Source organism: Ictalurus furcatus, chromosome 13, assembly GCF_023375685.1.
Source record: "Ictalurus furcatus strain D&B chromosome 13, Billie_1.0, whole genome shotgun sequence".
Taxonomy (NCBI): Eukaryota; Metazoa; Chordata; class Actinopteri; order Siluriformes; family Ictaluridae; genus Ictalurus; species Ictalurus furcatus.
In genome coordinates, this window is record NC_071267.1 from 21,016,235 (window position 1) to 21,037,364 (window position 21,130).

A 21,130-nucleotide genomic window follows, 5' to 3' on the forward strand; every position below is an offset into this window, starting at 1 on the left:
TGTTCATGTGCAAGAGAGTAAAGTAAAGATGATTTTGCACGTTGCAAAATTTGATTGCTGTTTGATACAAAAACATTTGGGAGTTTGGAAGTAAGACATAACTAATATTCTACTGGGATACGCGAAAAGAAAAAGTGATTTCAAATGAACATTTCTGTTCCAGACCATTTAAGGATAATTAGCTTTTCCATCCTAGAGAAAGGTTTTTGCATATGAATAAATTATTACATAGTAGTTGGAAAAGGCATTGAGGTCTTATTGTAAGGGCTGGTATATTTAATTTAATTTCAATTCATTTTATTTTAGTTTATATTAGTTGGCATAATAACATTTCTACATGGAAATCCTTGACAGGTGATAAGGATAGATTGAAGATAGTGGAAGATACAGTATGTGCACAGATAGTTTGAAGATCAGGTGAGTTATGTCTCTTTGATCAGGGTTGTTAATTCAGATTCGATGCTAATCAACAAGACCACTCCAAATGTGCATCATCATGTATACATCATATACATTTTTTAAATTTTTTAAAATTTTTTACATTTACATTTTTATGGCATTTGGCAGACACCAAATTTATCTCATTTATACAACTGTGCAGTTGAGGGTTAAGGGCCTTGCTCAAGGGTCCAGCAGCTTACTGTCCCTTATACTCTTATCCTTAAAAACAAAACTTCTTCACTGAGAGCAAACTATATTTCTACATGTAGAATTTTTTTTCCTGTTTATAACATGCTGCCCAAAGACATATCTGTATTAATAAAGCAAGAAATTATGAGGTTACATTTCAAATCCAATGTGCTGAACGACGACGACAACAACAACAACAACCACAACAACAACAATAAAAAGTGTCACTGTCCACGTTACAGACTGCACTGTATGCTATTCGGGTTCATTTGAAATGACCAAATGCTGTTTTATTTGGGTCAAAATGATGCTGCACAGAAAGCAGGCTAGGAAAAATAGTACAATACTGTACTGTATATTGCAGTGAAAACATTTTATATGCAATTCATTTTTTATTAAATAATTCTTACATTTATATTATATACCACCCAGTCTTATAACCCTATCATACTGTAGTAGGGAACCCCCGGTTCCCTATGTTTGACCACAGCTCTTTGCCCTCTGTGTACGCTGCTGGTGTAGGAGTTTGAGAATGCAGAGGGAGATGAATACCAGGCCGACATGTCCACGCTGGCATCGCCAGCCTCTGCCGGCAGCCCTGACGTCTACATACTGCCTCTGAGTGAAGTCTCACTGCCTGTCGCCAAACAACCCAGCCGCTCAGGTGAGTGTCCTGTATCCTGCTTCTAATGCCAGCATCTGTGCTCACCAAGTATAATAAAGAAAGAACATAATAAAATGAAATGTATGAATAAATAGCCTTGAGCCAGCAATGATTTTTTTTTTTTTGTTATGTTAGGGTTTGTCTGATTAAATTTGGAAACGTTAACCAAAGACTCACGATTAAAGTGACTTGGGTAATAAAGTGTACTAAAAATCATAATGCAAAAAAAGTACAGTCTCACTAAATTATTTCTATTCAGGTCTCAGAAACAGAACATGAAAATCAATCTGAGCAGAATCAATATTTTTATGGTTCACTTCTTGCATGTCAACTTCAACATAGTGTTCCTAAACAAAAAAAGAAAAGAAAAGGAGAATAATTGATAATGATGAGTCTTTATTGGTCACATATACAGTAGAGCACAGTGAAATTGTTTTCTTTGCATAACCCAGCCTGTCAAGAAGCTGGGGTCAGAGCGCAGGGTCAGCCATGATACGGCGCCCCTGGAGCAGAGAGGGTTAAGGGCCTTGCTCAAGGGTCCAACAGTGGCAGCTTGGCAGTGCTGGGGCCTAAACCCCCAACCTTCCGATCAGTAACCCATAGCCTTACCCGCTAAGCCACCACTGCTCCGCCTTCTATTCAATTCAATTCAATTTTATTTGTATAGCGCTTTTTACAATAGACATTGTCTCAAAGCAGCTTTACAGAAATATCACCTCCTTCTGTTCCGTTTACTGATTGTACAATTTTTAACCTACTTTAAACCTGACAGATATGTTTGTACTGATAAAAACATGCCCCCCCTGATTGTACTCCAACATATAGCCATGAAACATGAAGTCTAAATGCAATGTTACACATTGTCACTATCACTCCCCCATTTAGAAATGAATAGACATACTAGCTGGCTAAATGCCCATCCCTAGTCTGGGTTAGCTCCGCTGTTTCTCTCTCTCAGCACAGCAACCACAGGCTGGCCAAACATGACGAAATTTAATACTGAGATTTTTTTTTTTTTTTTAAATTGACCTTGTTCCATGAACTGAAGCTTTGTAGCGTTCTATCCTGTCCACAGTGAGTATAAAATAATACATTGAATGAAATAACATGAGACTTGATGTTGGAACAAAAATTTGTGGGGGATTTTGAAAGTAAGACACAAATAATAAGCTAGAGGGATACATGAAAAGAAAACTCAATCAGTACCAGAGATTTCAAATGAATTTCTCGATTCTGGAACATTTAAGGATAATTACATTTTCAGTTATGGTTTACTTCCTAGAGAAAGGGAATCATTTGCACAGGAATACATGAATACATTAGTTCTAACATGCATTGATGACTTTTGATAAGGGTATATTAAAGTTCAGTTCATTCTATATTAGTTGCAATAAATACTTATGTTATTATATGTGTATATGTGTATACTGTATAAGTGTAAGTGTAAAATCTTTGTTAGATGGTACAGATAGTTTGAAGATAGCGAGAGATTGGGAATTATATCTCTTGCTCAGTAATCAGGGTTGTTTAATCCAGAGAAATGCTCAGCAAGATTTACACCACAAATGAGAATAATCATGCATGCATAATCATCATATACAGTACATTAAACTCAAGGCTGATTTATCCAACTGACAGGGTTACTACCCCTTATGCTCCTATGCCTAAAAACAACTTCTTCATTGACAGAACAAGTAAGGGTCGTTCACTATGTCACTGTTATCTCAGCCTCAGTGTTCATGTTTTTTTTTTTTGTTTTTTTTTTTGCATATTTAAGTATATCTTTAACCAGGCCGTTGGATTCCAGAGCAGCTCCTACAGCAGATAGCAGAAGAGAAGTGTGAGAGAGAGTGCTGTGTCTTGAATGGAGCTTGTGTTTATGGCTCCCACCCTCAAGCACATCTATTCTGGAGTCCCTCTTTACTAATAAATTTACTCTCTCTCTCTCTCTCTCTCTCTCTCTCTCTCTCTCTCTCTCTCATGCATTCTTTTCAATAAAACATCTGCCTATTGCATAATCCCGCCCCTGCAGGCCTACATAAATTCTCCTTGGAATCTTTGGCATGCAAAAGAGCATTTGTAAAATCAGTTCCATAGAAAAATATCCATCTAGTGTTTTCTCCCTGTGAAAAACATCTAGTCGTGTGATCTGTATCAGAAAGATTGCGTAAGAGTCCTAGAACATCAAGTAGGCAAAAAAAAAAAGAAACAAAAAGTCAAAGGCCATACGGATAAAGTGTATCTAAAGGTTAAGTGTGCAGAACTGACATTTTGCTTTGTCATTTCTGATCTTGTACAACAGATGTAACGGACCACCACAGGCATCAAATGTTCAGGTTCATAGATTTATAGTATATCACAGCTAGCGGCAAAAATTGTTCATAGATAGAAAACAGTTTAATTATGGATTACTTTTAACACCAAATCTGGATGATTACGGTCAGAAAAAGTGTTAGTGAATATTTGGGTCTTCTGTTTATATTTATTTGCATGAGCTTACATGTGATTGTAAACATCATAAATTTAAAAAATAAAAAAAATAAAAAGTTCTGATGTATTGATGAAGAGAAGAGGTTAACACAAACAGCCTTTTAAGATAAATGATGACTAAGCACATGCTTGTTCCAGTTTCCCTGGAACTGTGAGTTCATAATACTTACATAAGAATACATGATGGATGCATGCAATGTGTATAAAGTGTATTCGGATAGTAACATCTCCTTAGGCAGATTGTTTCCTGTGAGCTCCCGAGACTCATTTTTTACAGATGATATCTATAACATATGGAATGCGTGGTTGTTTTATGTGCATTGCTGTGAGGAGTGGTCACAATGATGTCACTCTTGTAGAGACTGCTGGACTGGGCTGATTTATGACCTGAGAGCTCATAAACACTTTTGGGTGGATAAAGAAAGATTACTTTCATTAATTGACCTTGATGTGGCCAAGGAATATTGTTTTTTTTTTGTTTTTTTTTAACTAAATGCTCCTTTTTTATTATTATTATTATTATTTTAAATAGTGAGGTGAGTTAGATGACTGAAAAAGAGAAACAGAAGGGTGTCTCTGCGTGGGTGTCTGGAAAATTATTCGATTAAGTACACACCCTAACACAGCTGTATACTTTAGAGAACACAATGCACATGCAGGCACACACTTTGGCTTTATGTGTAAAATCGATGGTACCAAAAGGACACTCCAATATTATGTGAAACACAGATAGTGCAGTGTGTGTTTCTCTCGACTTATGTGGTTAGACTTGTCTGATTTATTTACTCTTTTCAACAATGCAGTAAAGGTTAAACCATTTGATGGTTATCCATATACTGTACACATGAAGAGTCACACTACCTCATTTGTGGTTACACACACTCACATGCTCCCACCAAGCAGAAAGGTCCTGCCAGCATTGCATTAACATTAATAAAACATGCTGTTGTGCAATGCTTATAATTTTTTAATAGACCCGTGTGCTATTACACAACATATGGGTGTGAACTGCTCTAAATCAACATGGGATATTTTCTTGGTCTGTCTGCATTGTTTAAAAGACTTAGGGAAAGAGATGGAAGATAATATTTTTTCCATTGTAATTAAAACAGAATAATGTTACCCAATGGCAGGGAGAATAGTCTTCAAAAATGTCCCAGGTATTGATAATAATTTATGAATTGACATTCTAGCAGCAATTATTTACTTGTTTTGACTATTTTTTTTAGACCTGTGTTTACCCCCCAGATTAGTTTTAGAACATCTATCCATCTATTTTCTGTACCGCTTACCCTACACGGGGACACATGAGGGGCTGGAGCCTATTCCAGGGGACTTGGGGTATAAGGCGGGGGACATCCTGGATGTTTTGCCAACCCATTGCAGGGCACAATTGCAAACACATTCACACACCCATTCACACACTACAGGCAATTTAGAGATGCCAATCAGCCTACAATGCATGTCTTTGGACTGGGGGAGGAAATCAGGGTACCCAGAGGAGCCCCCAAAGCACGGGCAGAACATGCTCATGGGCAGAACTCTGCACACACAGGGCAGAGGCGGGAATTAAACCCCCAAACTTGGAGGTGCAAGGCAAACCACTAAGCCACCCTGCCCTCCAGTTTTAGAACATACTTTATAGCTATAGATATTTAACGTTGTAAATAAATTACACACCTTGTCTGATCTTATAGAATACACATGATTTATCATCAATGTGCTTCCGGGTTGCTAGGTCAATAGCCATTAACAACCATCTCAAATCATGCACTCTTAAAGGGTTCTTTAATGGTTCTTAAATGCATTTTCCATCTTAAATGGTTCTTTTACCAAGGTCCTAAATGGTGTTCTATGATTACTTATATGTGGCAATATAAGGAAAACTGATTGGTGTGCCTGAATTCTGTTAAGCAAAATCATAAAAGATGAAAAATCAGGTTTTTAGCCATAACACATTTTGGCGTCTTCACTTTCAGAAACCAAAAATGCTGTATATTTCACTTAACTGGCATGGAAATGTTTTTATTTACTTTCTATCCTTGCCTTAACTATCCTTCTGAAAAGATCATCTTGTGTAAGGAGCCAGTTTAGCAAACGCGGCAGGGAAACGTCTGGGTTACGCATGTAACCCTGTTCCCTGAGAAGGGAACGAGACGTTGCGTAGCCCATAGTGTTATGCTAAATGCAACGTTAAAGTTCCCTTTGAAAGGGAATGTCTGGTTTATGCATGTAACCCTATTCCCTGAGAAGGGAACGAGACGTTGCGTTTAGCATAACACTATGGGCTACGCAACGTCAATGTTCCCTTTGAAAGGGAACACAGTCAGTCTGCATAAAGATGTCTAAAACATTGCTAGCTAAGTGAGATTTCCTCATACAGTGAACGTCAAGCTTCGATCAAGTTTTCAGATAGCAAAATTGACATAAACCTAATCGATTCAGTTTGTAATCAGATCCTAGCTGTCAAAATGTCTCTGTTGTATCTTGCATGTATTTTTAATTTATGTTTCAGATATTAAGTTATGAAACATACAGTAGTTCAGGAACATCTACAGTTTTCTGCGCTATAGCTAGGAGAAAAAGTCACACTTTCAGTATGTGAAGGTTTCACACTCATGTGATTATAAATGTAGAAAGTAGACCTGTTTGGTGAGACAAAACATAATACGTTCAGCTAAAAATGAACAAACAGCAGTAGTTCAAACGTAGTCCAATTCCGTTGAAAAACACAGAACCTGGCAACAACGCTAAACATTTACAAAATTGCATCCACTGAAAAGCTCATCATCATTTCCTAACTGGGATTCAGCAAAAGCCACATCTGTGATAAATAAATTATCCAGTAACTATTTTTTTCTTACATCTTTTCTATGTTGTCACACAAGTCACTATTCTGCACTAAAGACATTCTTCATGCCCTCATCCAGACATGCCAAAGGGCACAAGGACAACATTGCCCCGCCCTCATCAAGAATGCTGAAGCCATCTCAGTCTAATAGGTTTGAAAACAATACTCCGAGTGTCTCCCTTGCTCTCGAGGGTACCAAGCGGTGGCAGAGGCAGGACAAAGACCCTGATTCTTCACAGAGAAAGAGAATGACTGATGACTGCTCACTGGAACATGACATGGGCGTAAAATATGGATGTCACAAAGACGACACGTCACACTTTCACAAAGATCCATCTGTCTTGTGAAAGTGAGGGAGAGACAGAGATGTTGTTATGTTACTAGTCCTAGAGCGGCTGAATTAGATGGTGCTGGTTGATTGGGCAGGATAAAGATGTGCATTGAGTCGACACAGCAGTAAGCCTTCAGTGGCAGTTCCATGAAGCTGAGCTAATTTTCCACAACACACTGCACTGCCTATGCACGTCTTGAAGTTTTTAAATTAGAGTAGTTGAATGAAGGTGAATGACTGTAATCGTTGTAGCAAAAAACAGCAGTGTGTTTTATGAGTGATTTGAACGTTTTGTTTGTAGTTTGAAGTTTTTGGGAATTTCGCTTCTGGTTGAAAAGAGTGTCAGCGTTTAGGAGCCATGGCGTTTAATCAATTCGACTTAACAGGGGGAATTTCTCACATCTGCATTCTCTTCAGCTCTGTATTGTTTAGCTCAAAAGTCTTAGAAATACAGAGAATTGCTTGTTTGGGTCAGATTTTTGGAGGATGATGGTGCTTTTAGGAATGGGGTTTCTTTTAGCCTTCAACCAGGATTGTGCTCATCACTAGAGACAGAAATTTGGTAATTTCCAACCTAGAAAATTAAGTTCTTCCTCACATTTTTTTACTGATAAAAAAAACTCTCTGTTAAATATTTGCTAACATTCAATTGCGTGTTCATGGCTATTTTTCTGTTTGTTATCGGATCTGCAGTCCAACTCCTGAAGTCAACAGATGCATCTCGCCACAGTTTACTCTACATTAAAGAGATTGGGCATGGATGGTTTGGCAAGGTAAGCCTTATTTACTGTTTATTAGTTTAATTGTCCGCCTGCTGTGCTGTAAGCACATGTTAGCACAAATCAAATGTTTAGTGCCCTTCTGCTTTATGGCTGCACACTGATGAGTTTCATGCTTTCTGACTGATATTACCATCCAGGGACAAACATAGATTTGCCTACCTTTTATTTTGTGCTTTTAAAGACTTCGTTAAGGGTCTTTTAAAGACTTGTTTACGCTATCTTTGTAACTGAAAATCTATGGTAGCACTTTATATGAAGGGTGGCTAAACTGGATCTTTATAAAACATTTATAAGCATCGCAATGAAGTACGTTGCCTTTACTTTACATGAAAGAAAGAAGAAAGAAGTAGCCTCAGTTATCATTAAGGGTCATCTATTTGAGATTGCTGTATCTGGGAATTTATTTTGTCTTCACTAACCACACATTCATGAAGTTTTTAAATGTTTTTTGTTTAAGATCCCATTTGTCATATTTCCTTTTGGTGGTGTTTACTTCATCTATTTCTCATAGGATCTTGAAATTAACTTTCAAAAACTATTATGAAACACCATTCCAGTAAACTTTACATACATGAGCCAGCATGGATAATGGTGACCATTTGAAAGTGGTAATGAAATTTTCATTTGTAACATTATGTACAGGGTTACCAGGGCTAGTTTTGGACAAGGTTGCGGGTGGAAAAACATGTCCGTGGGTGGCCATTTTTTGGGCTGGTTTAACCCGTGGTTGCCAAGATCTTGTTTTAAATCTAATAATTGGAATGAAATCTAATCAGTTTCCACAAACGTAGGCTAGGGAAAACAAAAGGAGAGTGTAGGTAGAAACATTATATCTACAATGTACAGAACAACATCTTTTGTAAGATATATTGCAAAGATTAGGAGAGGGAAAGGGGGATTATGGAGTGGATAATGTCTGGACAAGTTGATGATGATAAGGCTTATTACAGATATTGCAAATCAGAAATGCTTGCATATCAGTAACCATGTTTTTCACTCAAAGGCTGAGAAAGCAAAGAAAAATGGCAGAACCTTTTAGCCTAGACTCAAGTCCGTTTGTGTGGTTTTTTGACATGTAATTGGATTGGAAATTTTGCTGAGACCTGGCAATCCTGATTATGTATGCCTTCTACTGTATGATTTGTCCTGAATGTGCTATACATAAAACAGACTGATAAAATGCAAGATAAGGATTACAAAAAAATACACTATCAGTAATGTTCTCTTCTCTCTTTCATATAAAGACAAAGTCACACTTTGGAGTTTTGACATAAGCCTTTTTTTTTAAATCAAAGATTTATGCAATGCTTATTAATGTGTTACGAATAACTTGTGTAAGTACCCTTTGTATAAAGTGCTACCAAATCTACTTCTAATGTGCAAAATTAGAATAATAGTCTTGTGTATACAGTGTGCCTAATGATTTCATTCTCATACTCTCTCTTTCTCTGTTTCTGTCTTTCTATACACACAAATGCATATACATATACACTCCCTCAATTTGTTCCATTGACTGGGTATGTCCATGTATGTGTGTGTGTCCTTGTCCTGTCTGCATGAACATTCATGTCCTATGTCGTGTGTATATGTGTATGTTTGTGCCTTCACACATCCTGCTTTTCCACCCTTATTAAGGTAATTTGCAAAAGCATTATTTATTTAAAAATAAAAAAATCTATCCCCCCCCCCCCCTTTTTCATTCAAATGTGTGCGTGTGTGTGCTTTATGTTTGTACGCATGTGTTTGTGTTCTCTGTTTGTATCTGTTGTTATATGCGTTGTCTGTTTCTCGTGTGTGGGCATCTTTGTGTGTATGTGTGTGTGTGTGTGTGTGTGTGTCTATGTTGTGTGTGTATGTGTACCGTGTGTCCACAGGTGTTGTTGGGGGAGGTAACCTCTGGTCTCAGCAGCACTCAGGTGGTGGTGAAAGAGCTCAAGACAAGTACCAGTATTCAGGACCAGATGCATTTCTTGGAGGAAGCAAAGCCTTACAGGTAAACAAACAAACATTCCACACAGCACTATTTAACTATAGTGCACTAAATTATTTACCTAGAGCTTTTTTCTCTTTAGAAATGTGTCTCAAAATAACTTTTGTCGAGAAGAATTTTGTGAATATGATGATATGCCATCGCTGTTCCATTTCTTTGCGTTCAAATAGTGTACTCACTCTGTGACTTATGTCCGCTCATGTCTCAGATCTTTGCAGCATCCTGCTCTAGTGCAGTGTTTGGCTCAGTGCACAGATGTCACGCCCTATCTGCTGATCATGGAGTTCTGTCCTTTGGTGCGTACTTGAGATCTAGCAGTCTCTAAGAAAGTGTCTGGAAAAACAAAACAAGATATGTAAATCTGTACTACAACTAGACAGTTAAGCTGTAATGTTTTATTTATTTATTTTTTTATTGTTACTTACTTTAGCCATAGCCTTGCAATGTATATTTCTTAGAGGCCTGGAAAAGCAAGAAATGAGCAAATATAAGTATGAAGAAAGAACAATGGCAAATTGATACATGCATATATCCTTAAACAAACAAATACATACATACATAAGCAAACTAGATAGATAGATAGATAGATAGATAGATAGATAGATAGATAGATCAGAATAAAATAAAATAAATAAATAAGCCACGAGTCTGAACAGGATAAAGTGGTTACTAGATAAATGAATGAATGAATGAATACATTTTCTAAATGCATCATTTACATAAATGTATATGTATATTTAGTATATTTATTTATTTATTCATTGTAACACACACACACACACACACACACACACACACACACACACACACACATTATATATAAAATCATCTATAAATAAATTCCCATTTTACCCTCTTTATTGAATGCGTAGTGTAAAGCCATTGCCCTCTAGTGGCTGATCTAAATACAACAGACTGACATCATTGCACATTAATGTCTGCTATTTTCTATGCATACCCAATTTTTACATATTATTTTCTGTGTGTCTGCTCTCCATGGTAACAGGGTGATGTGAAAGGTTATCTGCGTAGCTGCAGAGCAGCAGAGTCCGTGACTCCTGATCCTTTACTCCTTCAACGAATGGCTTGTCAGATTGCTTCTGGCCTTCTGCATCTCCACAAACATGACTACAGCCACAGGTGCGCTGCCAGCATTCATCCACTCAGAATCAGGAGACACTCATGTCCACAAACTGATTTAGGCTACTGAATGGCTTGGTTAAATATCACCAACTCAGTGAAAGGTTTATATAATGCATTGTAAAAAAGTTATATATATATATATATATATATATATATATATATATATATATATATATATATATATATATATAAAGATCAGAATGTCTGATGAGTTTTCTCACCAAATTGTGATTTTTAAAGCACAGTAAAGTTTAGAGAGGCTGGAAACACTAGATGTAGAACTGAGAAATGGATTGTGTGTGTATTTAATCTATTTACTAGAGTAAAGTGTAGAGGAAAACTAAGGGGGTATTGTGGTTGGTGCTTCTATTTCCTGATTCCAGCGTGACACTTACTTGGTAACTTCCTGTAACAATATCCTGATGCTGCCTGAGTGTGCCTCTGCTACTCCAGCATCAGTGATTTTGTTGCTGGGGGTTACCACTGATCCTCATAAAGACATGGTTATTTTTTCTATTAAAATATCTACTACTTATATTGATAGTTAATATTTATCATCATTTCAGGTTTGTGATTTTATTTCTGGATTTTGTTTTGAACAGTGATCTGGCTTTGAGAAACTGCCTTCTGACATCAGATATTACTGTCAAGATTGGAGATTATGGTCTTTCACACAGCAAGTATAAGGTATGTGTGTCACTGATTTGCATACTGATTTATTTTTAGACTCATTGGGGAACCTAAAAATGTACAACATTAAAAATGGGCTTAAAAGTGAGGAAAACTCTTACAGATGTTAACTAGTGACCTCACCTATACTCTGTTCCTCCACACTAGGGGTGTAACACAATACCACTCTGTAGGCCTATCTGTATTGGTATCTGTTTAATGCTCCAAATATCTGTCTCTATATCTAAGTTTAAACTAGAAGTGGGTGTAGCCTAAATCAGAAGAGGTTTTTTTTTATATAATTAAATTTTAATCCTACCACTGTGCCCCTGGAAACAGAGGTAGAAATACCAGCACTGTCTGCATGGTCTCTGAATTCTGGCTCTGACAGTTCCTCAATCTCAGATACATCAGTCGAATTCATAATTGTTCTCAACTTGAGATGTACATGGGAGTTTTCATTTAGTCCCCCTCATGCCTTTATTATTTTTGTTTGTACCTGCCCACAATATTTTCTAATGAATTTTGTTGGTTCTATTTTTCAAAATATAAACAAACTAATAGCCTGCTTTAAACCACCATGACTCTGACCAGGAATGACAAACATGCATCATGTGCTGGTTTTTGTTTGTTCCATGAGCTACATATCTGTCCACTTGCTCATGCCCACATGAAAGCAAAAATCTTCTGCTCATGCATCTGTTTAGAACACTTCATTTGTTCATTCTGAATAATGTATTTGCATTTGGTTATATCCCTGCTCCACAGGATGATTACTTTGTGACATCGGATCAGTCCTGGGTACCATTACGTTGGATTGCCCCTGAATTGGTGGATGACGTTCATGGCAACCTACTGATGGCAGACCAAACAAAACAAAGCAACATTTGGTATTAACTCATGAGTCACACTGCCATGTTTTTTTGTGGGCATTAATAAAATTTTATTTTTACATGGATCACAGATCTTAGACTACACATTAAAATCCCTAGTGTTGAATTAACACCCAGAGTGTTTATATGAGTCCAAAGGACTCATATAAACACTGTAGGGTGTGAATTCAACACTGTGGGTGTTAAATCAACAATGGTGATTTTGCTGTGTAGAGACTTTAACTTGGCAACAGTCAAATTGCAGTAAAAATAAGAAGAAAATACAAAAATGGAATTTATAGCGAATATAATCATTGCAATTAAATGTTATTTGAATATTGGAAGTGGAGTGTTGGGGCAAGGGTGGGGGATCACATTGGTGTAGTGGATAGCCTTGTTGGATTTTCTCCCCTGTGCCCACTTGGGTTTCCTCTGGGTTTGCCAGCTTCCTCCTTTCCAAAAACAGGTAGAGATGGCTAACAGGTGGATTGGCTATGCTAGATTGCCCCGAGGTGTGAATTAGTGTGAGAATGTGTTTGGCAAATCATTCAGGGTGTATTCCTGTGTTGTGCCCAGTGTTCCTGGGATAAACTCCAGATTCACCATGTCCATGATCAGGATAAAGCAGATTTTGAAGATGAGTGAATGGAAGGTTGTTTTTTTCTCTCAGTTTTCTCATAATATAGTCACTTGCAGTTCCTGCTTACTAACTATTTCTACCCCATGGCAAGACAGGTATCAACCGTAGAGAGTGAAGTCTAATATGTGCTTACTTTGAATACCTAAATCCACCAGATTCATTAGAGTGGCCCATCACAGCAGAGCTTAACATGCTGAGAGGAGAGCACTATACACAAGCTCACTATACACAAGCCTATGATTCGCAAGTGTCACGGTGTATGACAGGGGAGAAAACAATGGCATCAGTTCTATTTATAAATCAGAGCTAATTATGTTCTCTTTGGCTTCTGGGCACAGATGGCTGTGGCCTTGTCAGGAGTAATTTCATGTGTGTTTCTGCATCTCAGGTCTCTTGGGGTAACTATCTGGGAGTTGTTTGAATTGGGGAATCAGCCTTATCGACACTACTCTGACAGGCAGGTCCTCAGTTTTGCTGTGAAGGACCAACAACTTAAACTGCCAAAGCCGCTGCTTCAGTTTCCTCTTTCTGATCGCTGGTGAGTGTTTGAACTATTACATACAAATGTAATATTTTAGAAAACAGCATTCCTCATTAGGATGTGACAAGAATACAAATAATGTTAGCTCACATTTAGTTCTCAGCATTGTGATGTTATTTACACACACTCCATTGTTTCTTGTCTTGTCTTAAATACCTTTATTAGGTATGAAGTGATGCAGTTCTGTTGGCTTCAGTCAGACCAGAGGCCTAATGCTGAGGAAGTTCACCTACTGCTCAGTTACCTGTGTGCCAAAGGTGCCAGTGAGGCAGAAGAAGATTTTGAGAGGCGCTGGAACTCAATGAGACCTAACATGACTCATATCAGTGTGCATGGGGCTGGTCCCCTGACCCTGGAGATGCCACAATCCTTGACAGTCTCATCCTCATTCCCCTTACTGGAGCAATTTTCAGCTGGTGATGGCTACCAGTCAGAGTCAGGAGATGACATTCTCACAGTTACTGAGACCAGTCATGGTCTGAACTTTGAGTACAAATGGGAACATGCAAGAGCTAAACAGCCCTATCCCTCCTCATCCACCACCGGAACATTAGGTCAAGGGAATCCCCATTGCCATGAGGTCTATTACCCTCCAGGAGGTATGGTAGGTGGATGTGGGATTGATGGACTCACCTTAGGTGTCTCTCCCCAATACTATGACCCTAAGCAGTTACACACTCCAGGTGTTGTTCCAGTTCTCAGTGCACATAGTCCATCAGTGAATAGTGAGTACTACATTCATATTGAAGAGCCAGTAGAATGCAATATTGACATGGAATACACAATGTGTACATACAGCCCTGAATTTGGGGGAAGAAGTGGCTTTCTCACTGGTGGTGGAGACTCAGGGGACTGTATGAACTGTCCTTCTAAAGGCAAGCCAATTGAAACATACTGGTCAGCTGACATCCATAAAAGCAGTGCCTATGATTCAGACAGCAGTCCAACCATGTCCCTAACTATGGAGCCACTTCTAGGTCAGGTATCTGATTCCAGCCCACCAAGGCCTTGGGAGTCTGGTCATTATGTATCATACAAAGACAGGGATGGAGGCTACTACTATGAAAACTCACCACAGCTGGGTATGGATCACTACCTGATTGGAGGCCCGTCAGAACCCATGAGGGAAAGCTGGGGGTCTCGAAGCCTAAGACGGGCACTGGGTGAGCTAGAAGAACCTTTGGGGATCTCACCCTCGCTTGGCAGCCCCCCACAGGGCTATGGTGACCCTTACCTAGAGAGCAGCCATGGGTCAGTAATTGGGAAGAATGTAACTGGAGGATACTATGACATGATGGGTTCTTTGAGAAAGACCATGCCAGGGAACCACTCAGTGTGTATTGACATGGAATCAGGGGGAGCTGTGTTTGTGGGGCAAGATGACAGTGACTCAGAAGAGGAGGATCTCTTCATTGAAAGGCAGGCAATGGGCTGGTCCACCAACCACTCAACAAAAAGCAATTTGAGCTTGGCTCAGAGACAGTCATCAAAGCAAGATGCATATGTAGACTTTCATTACACTATGCCAATGACTGATGTTGAGGATGCGTGGCCAGAGAACCATAGTCTCCCATACCGCTCTACCAAAACTCATAACTACCTGGAAAGCAGAGCCAAAAGCAACACCTGCCCTGTGCATGGCAGACAAGCATCAGTATCCTCAGCAGACTGCAGCTCCTATATTCATCTATGTCATGAACCCAGAGAAGCAGAGGTGTACCCTGTACCTTGTTGTCAGGCTTTGAGCAATTCCCATTTTGTAGATCCTCTTACAGGGTCATTAGTAAGAAATTGTTTCATGAATGACAATATTTCAGACAAAAACACAGCCATACCCAGCAGGAACCCACAGGTAGGCCAAGCTGCCTTGCCTATTGGACATTTAATTTCCAAATCAGAGGCAACAAAAAACCATTTAAAACAGATGGAACACCTAGAATATGTTGACACTGAGGTCAGAGAGGGAATCTATACACAAGACAGTACTGGACAACAAGATACTAGTCAAATTAGCATGAAAACAGAGGTTTTAACTATAAATCAACAAGTGGAGAAACCCCTTTCTGAGATCTCTTCCAAAGAGCCTGAATCAGACAGAAGCAGGATGGTGGACAGTGGCGTGGAACATGGAGATTCCAGCACCAGCCTGGTGGAAATTGACAATTGTAGTGATGATGACATCACAGATGTCACCTCTGGGATTTTTGGTGACTTCCCAGGAGATTATGCTGAGACAGCTGACTACACCTCCCCTTCATTCAAGTCATTGCAGAAGCAAGTAGGCACACCTGACTCCATGGATTCCATAGACCTACCATCTACTGCAGGCTCCAGTGAGACTCTGAGCCCAACCTCTCTCCATCCTTCAAATTCACCTAAAGCTGTGGATAGTGGCTATGACACAGAGAACAATGAGTCTCCTGAATTTGTCCTCAAAGAACCCCATGAACCACAAGACACCAAAACCTTTATCCAGCCATTGGGGATGTCAGCCGCTGACTCAAGTCCAGTCATGGAAGCAAAACAAGGAGATGGGGCTGACACACCACAAAAGGATATGGAGGATGTGGAGGAAGTAGTCACAATAAAAACATCTCAGAGCACTGAAAGGCTGACTGTATTAAGTGAGGAAACCCCATACAGAGATTCTGCTTACTTTTCTGATACTGATGCAGGGAAAGAGAAAGATAGTGATGAAGACAGAGAGAAAGGTATTGATGATCTTGAGAGGAAGGAGGAGGAAGCAATGCAAGCAATAGACCAAAAAACACTACCAACACCAGCTGTAGAACAAGACAAAGAAAAGTCAAATGTTCTGGAGACAGAAGAAAACAGGGAAAATTTCTACAATGATATTCAGGAAGAGACTGAAAAAGCTCTACCCTCAGAGGAAGATGAAAAGGCTTTCCCTAGTTCCCCTGAACCTATTATTTCTTCTATTTCTCCTGAGATATGTGAATGCCCTTTAAGCGACACTGTCCAGGATGAAGGCTTTGACTTGAAATCAGATGACCCTCAAGAAGTGCCATCTGAGAATCAGTTATCTGATTTATTTGCCTTGCCATTTTCTGATACCAAGCAAGAAACTGAGGAGCCAGACACCCCCCTTGCTTTTGAACCATCAGTGGCTAAAAGTTTAGTTGAGGATAATGATGTTGAGACCGGTCTTGATAGGTTTATCAGTGCAAATGAAGTTAACCAGGAAAAGAAAGTTACTGAAGAAGCAGCATCCAGCACAGGTTCAGAGACACTATCAGCTCAGGACAACAATGATAAAGTGGAGATACTTATATCTGACTCAGCCAAGAGTGTTTCTACAGATAATATTGTGGACAAGCCTGAAACTCTAGACAGTAATGCAAAATTTCGAGTTCAGTTTCACAAGACCTCCACTCGTCCTACTTCTCCTCCTCCCCTCCCATCACTTGAGGGACGAGTGTCCCAAGTGGAGAGAGGAGAAGCTGATGATGAGGACAGGGATTCAGACGACAGTGATGAATCAGACGAGGATCTGCGCACCTACAGTATCCAGGAGCAGAGTGAGGAGAGTGAGGATGAAATCTTTCCAGTGCCCATCATTGTGAGTGACTGTAGCGATGCACACAAACTCCGAAGCATCCTCAAGATGCCCAGCCTGTGTAGCGATAACCTTAGTGATGAGTTAGAGTCCAAGAAGAAGGTGGTGTCCTTCTTTGATGATGTTACTGTCTACTTGTTTGACCAAGTAAGGAGCATTTGGGCTTTTACTTTAGCTTTGCAATGAATATTTCAATTGCACACACTACCCTATACAAAAGTTTTGGGATACAATATAGTGCATACATGCTTTTTCTACAGTGTTACTGTATTGTGGAAGGTTTTTCTACAAATCTCTGTTCACATAAAGACCAATGCAAAGGCATACACTAACATATTGTATGATGTAACTCTGCAACCATCCGTTGCTTAATTTCCAATTTTGTTAATGTTTTGTTAATGAACTGCTGGAAGGGTCATTTTTGTATTTCAGATATTGTCCTCACTGATAAGGATAAAAAAAAAGTAATGAGAAAAATTCAACTTCTCTAGGAAAGTCCAACCGGAGAATTATCAGAACATGCTTTCCCCCTGGGAGGTGAGACAAGCACACAGGGTGCAAGGTGCACAGTGTCAAACCAACAGGAAAAGGCCAATTCTACTGATGACTCTTCAGATGGAAACATTTCAGAAGAAAGTAAGAAATCACTTGTATATATATATACTGATTTCAATAAAGATATATGATATGAAATATTACTTTTTTGCTAACTCATGCGTTCTCCTTATTACATTTGTGTGCAGGTACAGGCTATGAGTGGGATGATGATTTCTCTTTGCTGCCACTACCCACCTCATCAGAGGAATCACCCCCAGACAGCAAGGCTAAACCAAGCTTTCCACCCAGTGCCACAGATAACAAGCCTGTAGTGCAATTCTCACGTTTCACAGTATCTCCATCCCCAATTTCACGTTTCTCCATCACCCATGTTTCTGACTCAGATATGGATTCTGCAGGAGGTAAAATGTTTTTAAATACACAATATTTATATTTCCACCTATCAATAGCTCCACTTAATAGACCCTGTAAAAATATTATAGTTGTACAATAGATAGCTTGCAAACTGAGTTTGTAAAGGATTCAATTCCTGAAATAATTTAATTTCAGATGATTATAAAGTAAAATATTTTCATGAATGCAAAATGCTCTGTTCTCACTTTCAATACAGGAAGCAGTGAGGATGGGGATAGAGAATGAGCACTACACACCACTGCCTATGGTGGAGTGCTCTGCATGGATCTCTTTTCTTCACATATTGAAAATGATACTATTTCAGAAAACATCTGGGATCCCATCAAGGACAGAGCCTATTATTGTTTGCAACTAGTTACACAATGGTCCTTAATGAACCAATCACAAATGAACGCATCTGTGTCCATATGCTTCTTAAGAAGAATATTATAAATCGTGAAAATCCCAAGTAATACCATATTTGTTAAAATCCTACCTATTTTAAAAACTAGTGACAATTTTGAAAGAACTACAGTATATGTAAAGTGAAAACATGGGATCTTTATAAACGTCATCACATATTTTCATGAATCATGGGTATGATCTTGAAATTAATGATACAATCAACATTTTTTTTTTTTCCAGAAAAAAATTGTAAAGCAAATCAAGAGACTTTTTTTTCCAAGGACTTCGTCTTTGACTGTGAAGTAATGATGAACTAATGAACAATGTTGCTAACAATGATTTATGTTGCTAAAGATAGAGAAATTAAGAGAACATACTGTTTGTCAATGGCTGATTTTGTTAGGGTTTTTTTTTTCTTTTTTTTTGAGAACACAAACACCTTCTTTTTACATTCTATTTATTTAATTGGGCATCAGAGCAACAGCCTTGTGCCTATGTCATATAACAAAAAGTGGCAGACTTTTACAAGCTGCTTAAAACTGTTTGGGAGAGAGGATCACATAGCTGCCTTGAGTCAGCCATCTACTTGTAAGTAGCAGATTATACAGGGTCATGAAATATCATGAGACTTAGACCAGCTCCTTTGTGTGATTACAAACAAGATCTCTAATTAAATTCATATCTTTTTTCATTGTCTTAGATTTTTGGAGAGGCAAAGTTTGCCTGGTTGATGAATATAGTTCTACGAACTACTTTTTCAGTATTTACTTTTTATTTTCATTTAAATTACTGTAAGTATCATGCAAAAAAGCTGAATGGTTTTCAAAATCATGTTTTACTGTCTAGCCTGGCTTGGTTAAGCTTTAATAACCTCAATTCTGTCTTCAATAGTGCTTTCAGTAACCCATAACATAAAATCTTATTTAGAAAGTTTTCATTTTTGCCCTAGAACGAGAACTGTTAAACAATCCCAAAATGGGAAAAACAACCCGATCATTTTAAATGCTTGAGAACATATCAAAGGAATTGTTACTGGACACTTTAGTCCTTTAGTCTATAAAACATGCATTTTATGATGAGCATGTATAACGGATGCTGTACATGTCTGCTATCTTATGAGGACCAGAGCTGGGATGTGTTATGCTTAGGGTGTTTATAACAATTTTTTAATTTAATACATGATGCCTGTCTTGTGAATTTTGAGAAATTTTTAAAGAACTAGAAGGAAGAAAGACATATACTAATGGCATTTAATGCACAGCCTATGGACAACGTATTGTTATGGTTATTTATTAGAATAGACAGAAACTACTGAACAAAATGTACTGTACTGTTTTTAAGTTGCAGACTTACTGTCAAATATAAGTTTCATTTTCTTGTGAGCATTGTTGGAGGGAGATATTTTCTCTCTTTGTAAGAAATTGTTTGAGAAGATAAAGAGGAATTTAATGAACTCTGCAGATTTCTGTACTCTGGACCCCAAGCTAGCCAACAGAAGTTGGAAAGAAAAGAAATATATTGTCCTAACAATCCTCTTATGTTCAATGTTTGTTTGCCTCTTATGGCATCACTGTTCTAAATAGGTTAGCCTAGATTGAACTAGACAGCAATCTGTACTATTTTTGTATTCTATGAAACAGTTTGAAAATCCTAAACTGTATTATAATGTTGCTGGACTATAAGAGTTTATCATCATATATCTGCTGCCAAAGAGAAGCATTCTACTGGTACACATGAGGTTGTTGGCTGAAATTGCTGGACACCAACATGACTTGATAATCATGGGGTGATGGACAATGTTCTTGATTGTAACTTGTGACTGTCTTCATATGAAATCCAGCAAAAAGGGTCTCAGTCATTTGAAAATGATTATGGTGATTTATGGTGAAGGAAATTTTGTTGTGTAGTGTAGTGAGCAAAGATGTGGTTGAATGATGGTATGGAGTAGGAATCTATAAAGATATAAATTGGTTAGAGTTAAATGTTATGTGAAGGTTCCCATAAATATCTGTCCCTCTTGGGTGTCACATGATCAGTGACTGTACACAAACAAACAAAAAATGAATAAATTAATTGTTCGACATCTTTATCTCTTTTTGGTGCTGAATTCTGAAAGGGTCTAGCTATTAGAACTCACCATTCACCAACTTCAGCTACTGGACACAACAATCCAGCCATAAGTAAAAATCAAACTCTCCTCGGTAAACACCAGTCACAACATTGCACAATAATAAAAAAAAGGAAAATCAAACAATCTGTTTTAATCCCCAGACACAACAAGTGTTCAATAAAGCAAAAGAAAAAGCAAACAGTCCATTTTAAACCCCAGACTCAACAAGTTATGCAAAAACACAAAAGAAAGATCGAATTGTCATGCACCTTTGTGTGGCAGACAGTTGTGTTTGGTGATGTTTTGGTTGCTGGTGAAACTGTCTGCTTGGTGTCCTAATCTTATCAGCTGCTTGTGTTTCAGGCCACTGCATATTTTCCACATATGATGCTGAGATGCCTCACCATACACCCTGATCTGGCACAAAACCATTTTAGTATTCTGGGCTGGCATGACAGGAACAAGATGGCCTACACTGTATCAT

General features: G+C 38.4%; 1 protein-coding gene across 2 annotated transcripts in view; it reads left to right on the plus strand.

Annotated features, from left to right (window-relative positions):
* aatkb (apoptosis-associated tyrosine kinase b) overlaps positions 1–20,625 on the plus strand; it is a 56,593-nt gene extending 35,968 nt beyond the window's left edge. For both annotated transcript variants that reach the window (XM_053639668.1, XM_053639667.1), the window contains 12 exons: positions 1,153–1,294; positions 7,660–7,739; positions 9,623–9,741; positions 9,947–10,034; positions 10,745–10,878; positions 11,484–11,568; positions 12,319–12,440; positions 13,451–13,600; positions 13,769–17,327; positions 17,672–17,816; positions 17,924–18,139; positions 18,349–20,625. In XM_053639668.1, coding sequence (XP_053495643.1) covers positions 1,153–1,294; positions 7,660–7,739; positions 9,623–9,741; positions 9,947–10,034; positions 10,745–10,878; positions 11,484–11,568; positions 12,319–12,440; positions 13,451–13,600; positions 13,769–17,327; positions 17,672–17,816; positions 17,924–18,139; positions 18,349–18,377 — 4,869 coding nt within the window. In that variant the 3' untranslated portion in view covers positions 18,378–20,625. The remainder of the gene's footprint in view (positions 1–1,152; positions 1,295–7,659; positions 7,740–9,622; positions 9,742–9,946; positions 10,035–10,744; positions 10,879–11,483; positions 11,569–12,318; positions 12,441–13,450; positions 13,601–13,768; positions 17,328–17,671; positions 17,817–17,923; positions 18,140–18,348) is intronic.
* Positions 20,626–21,130: the final 505 nt, after the last annotated feature.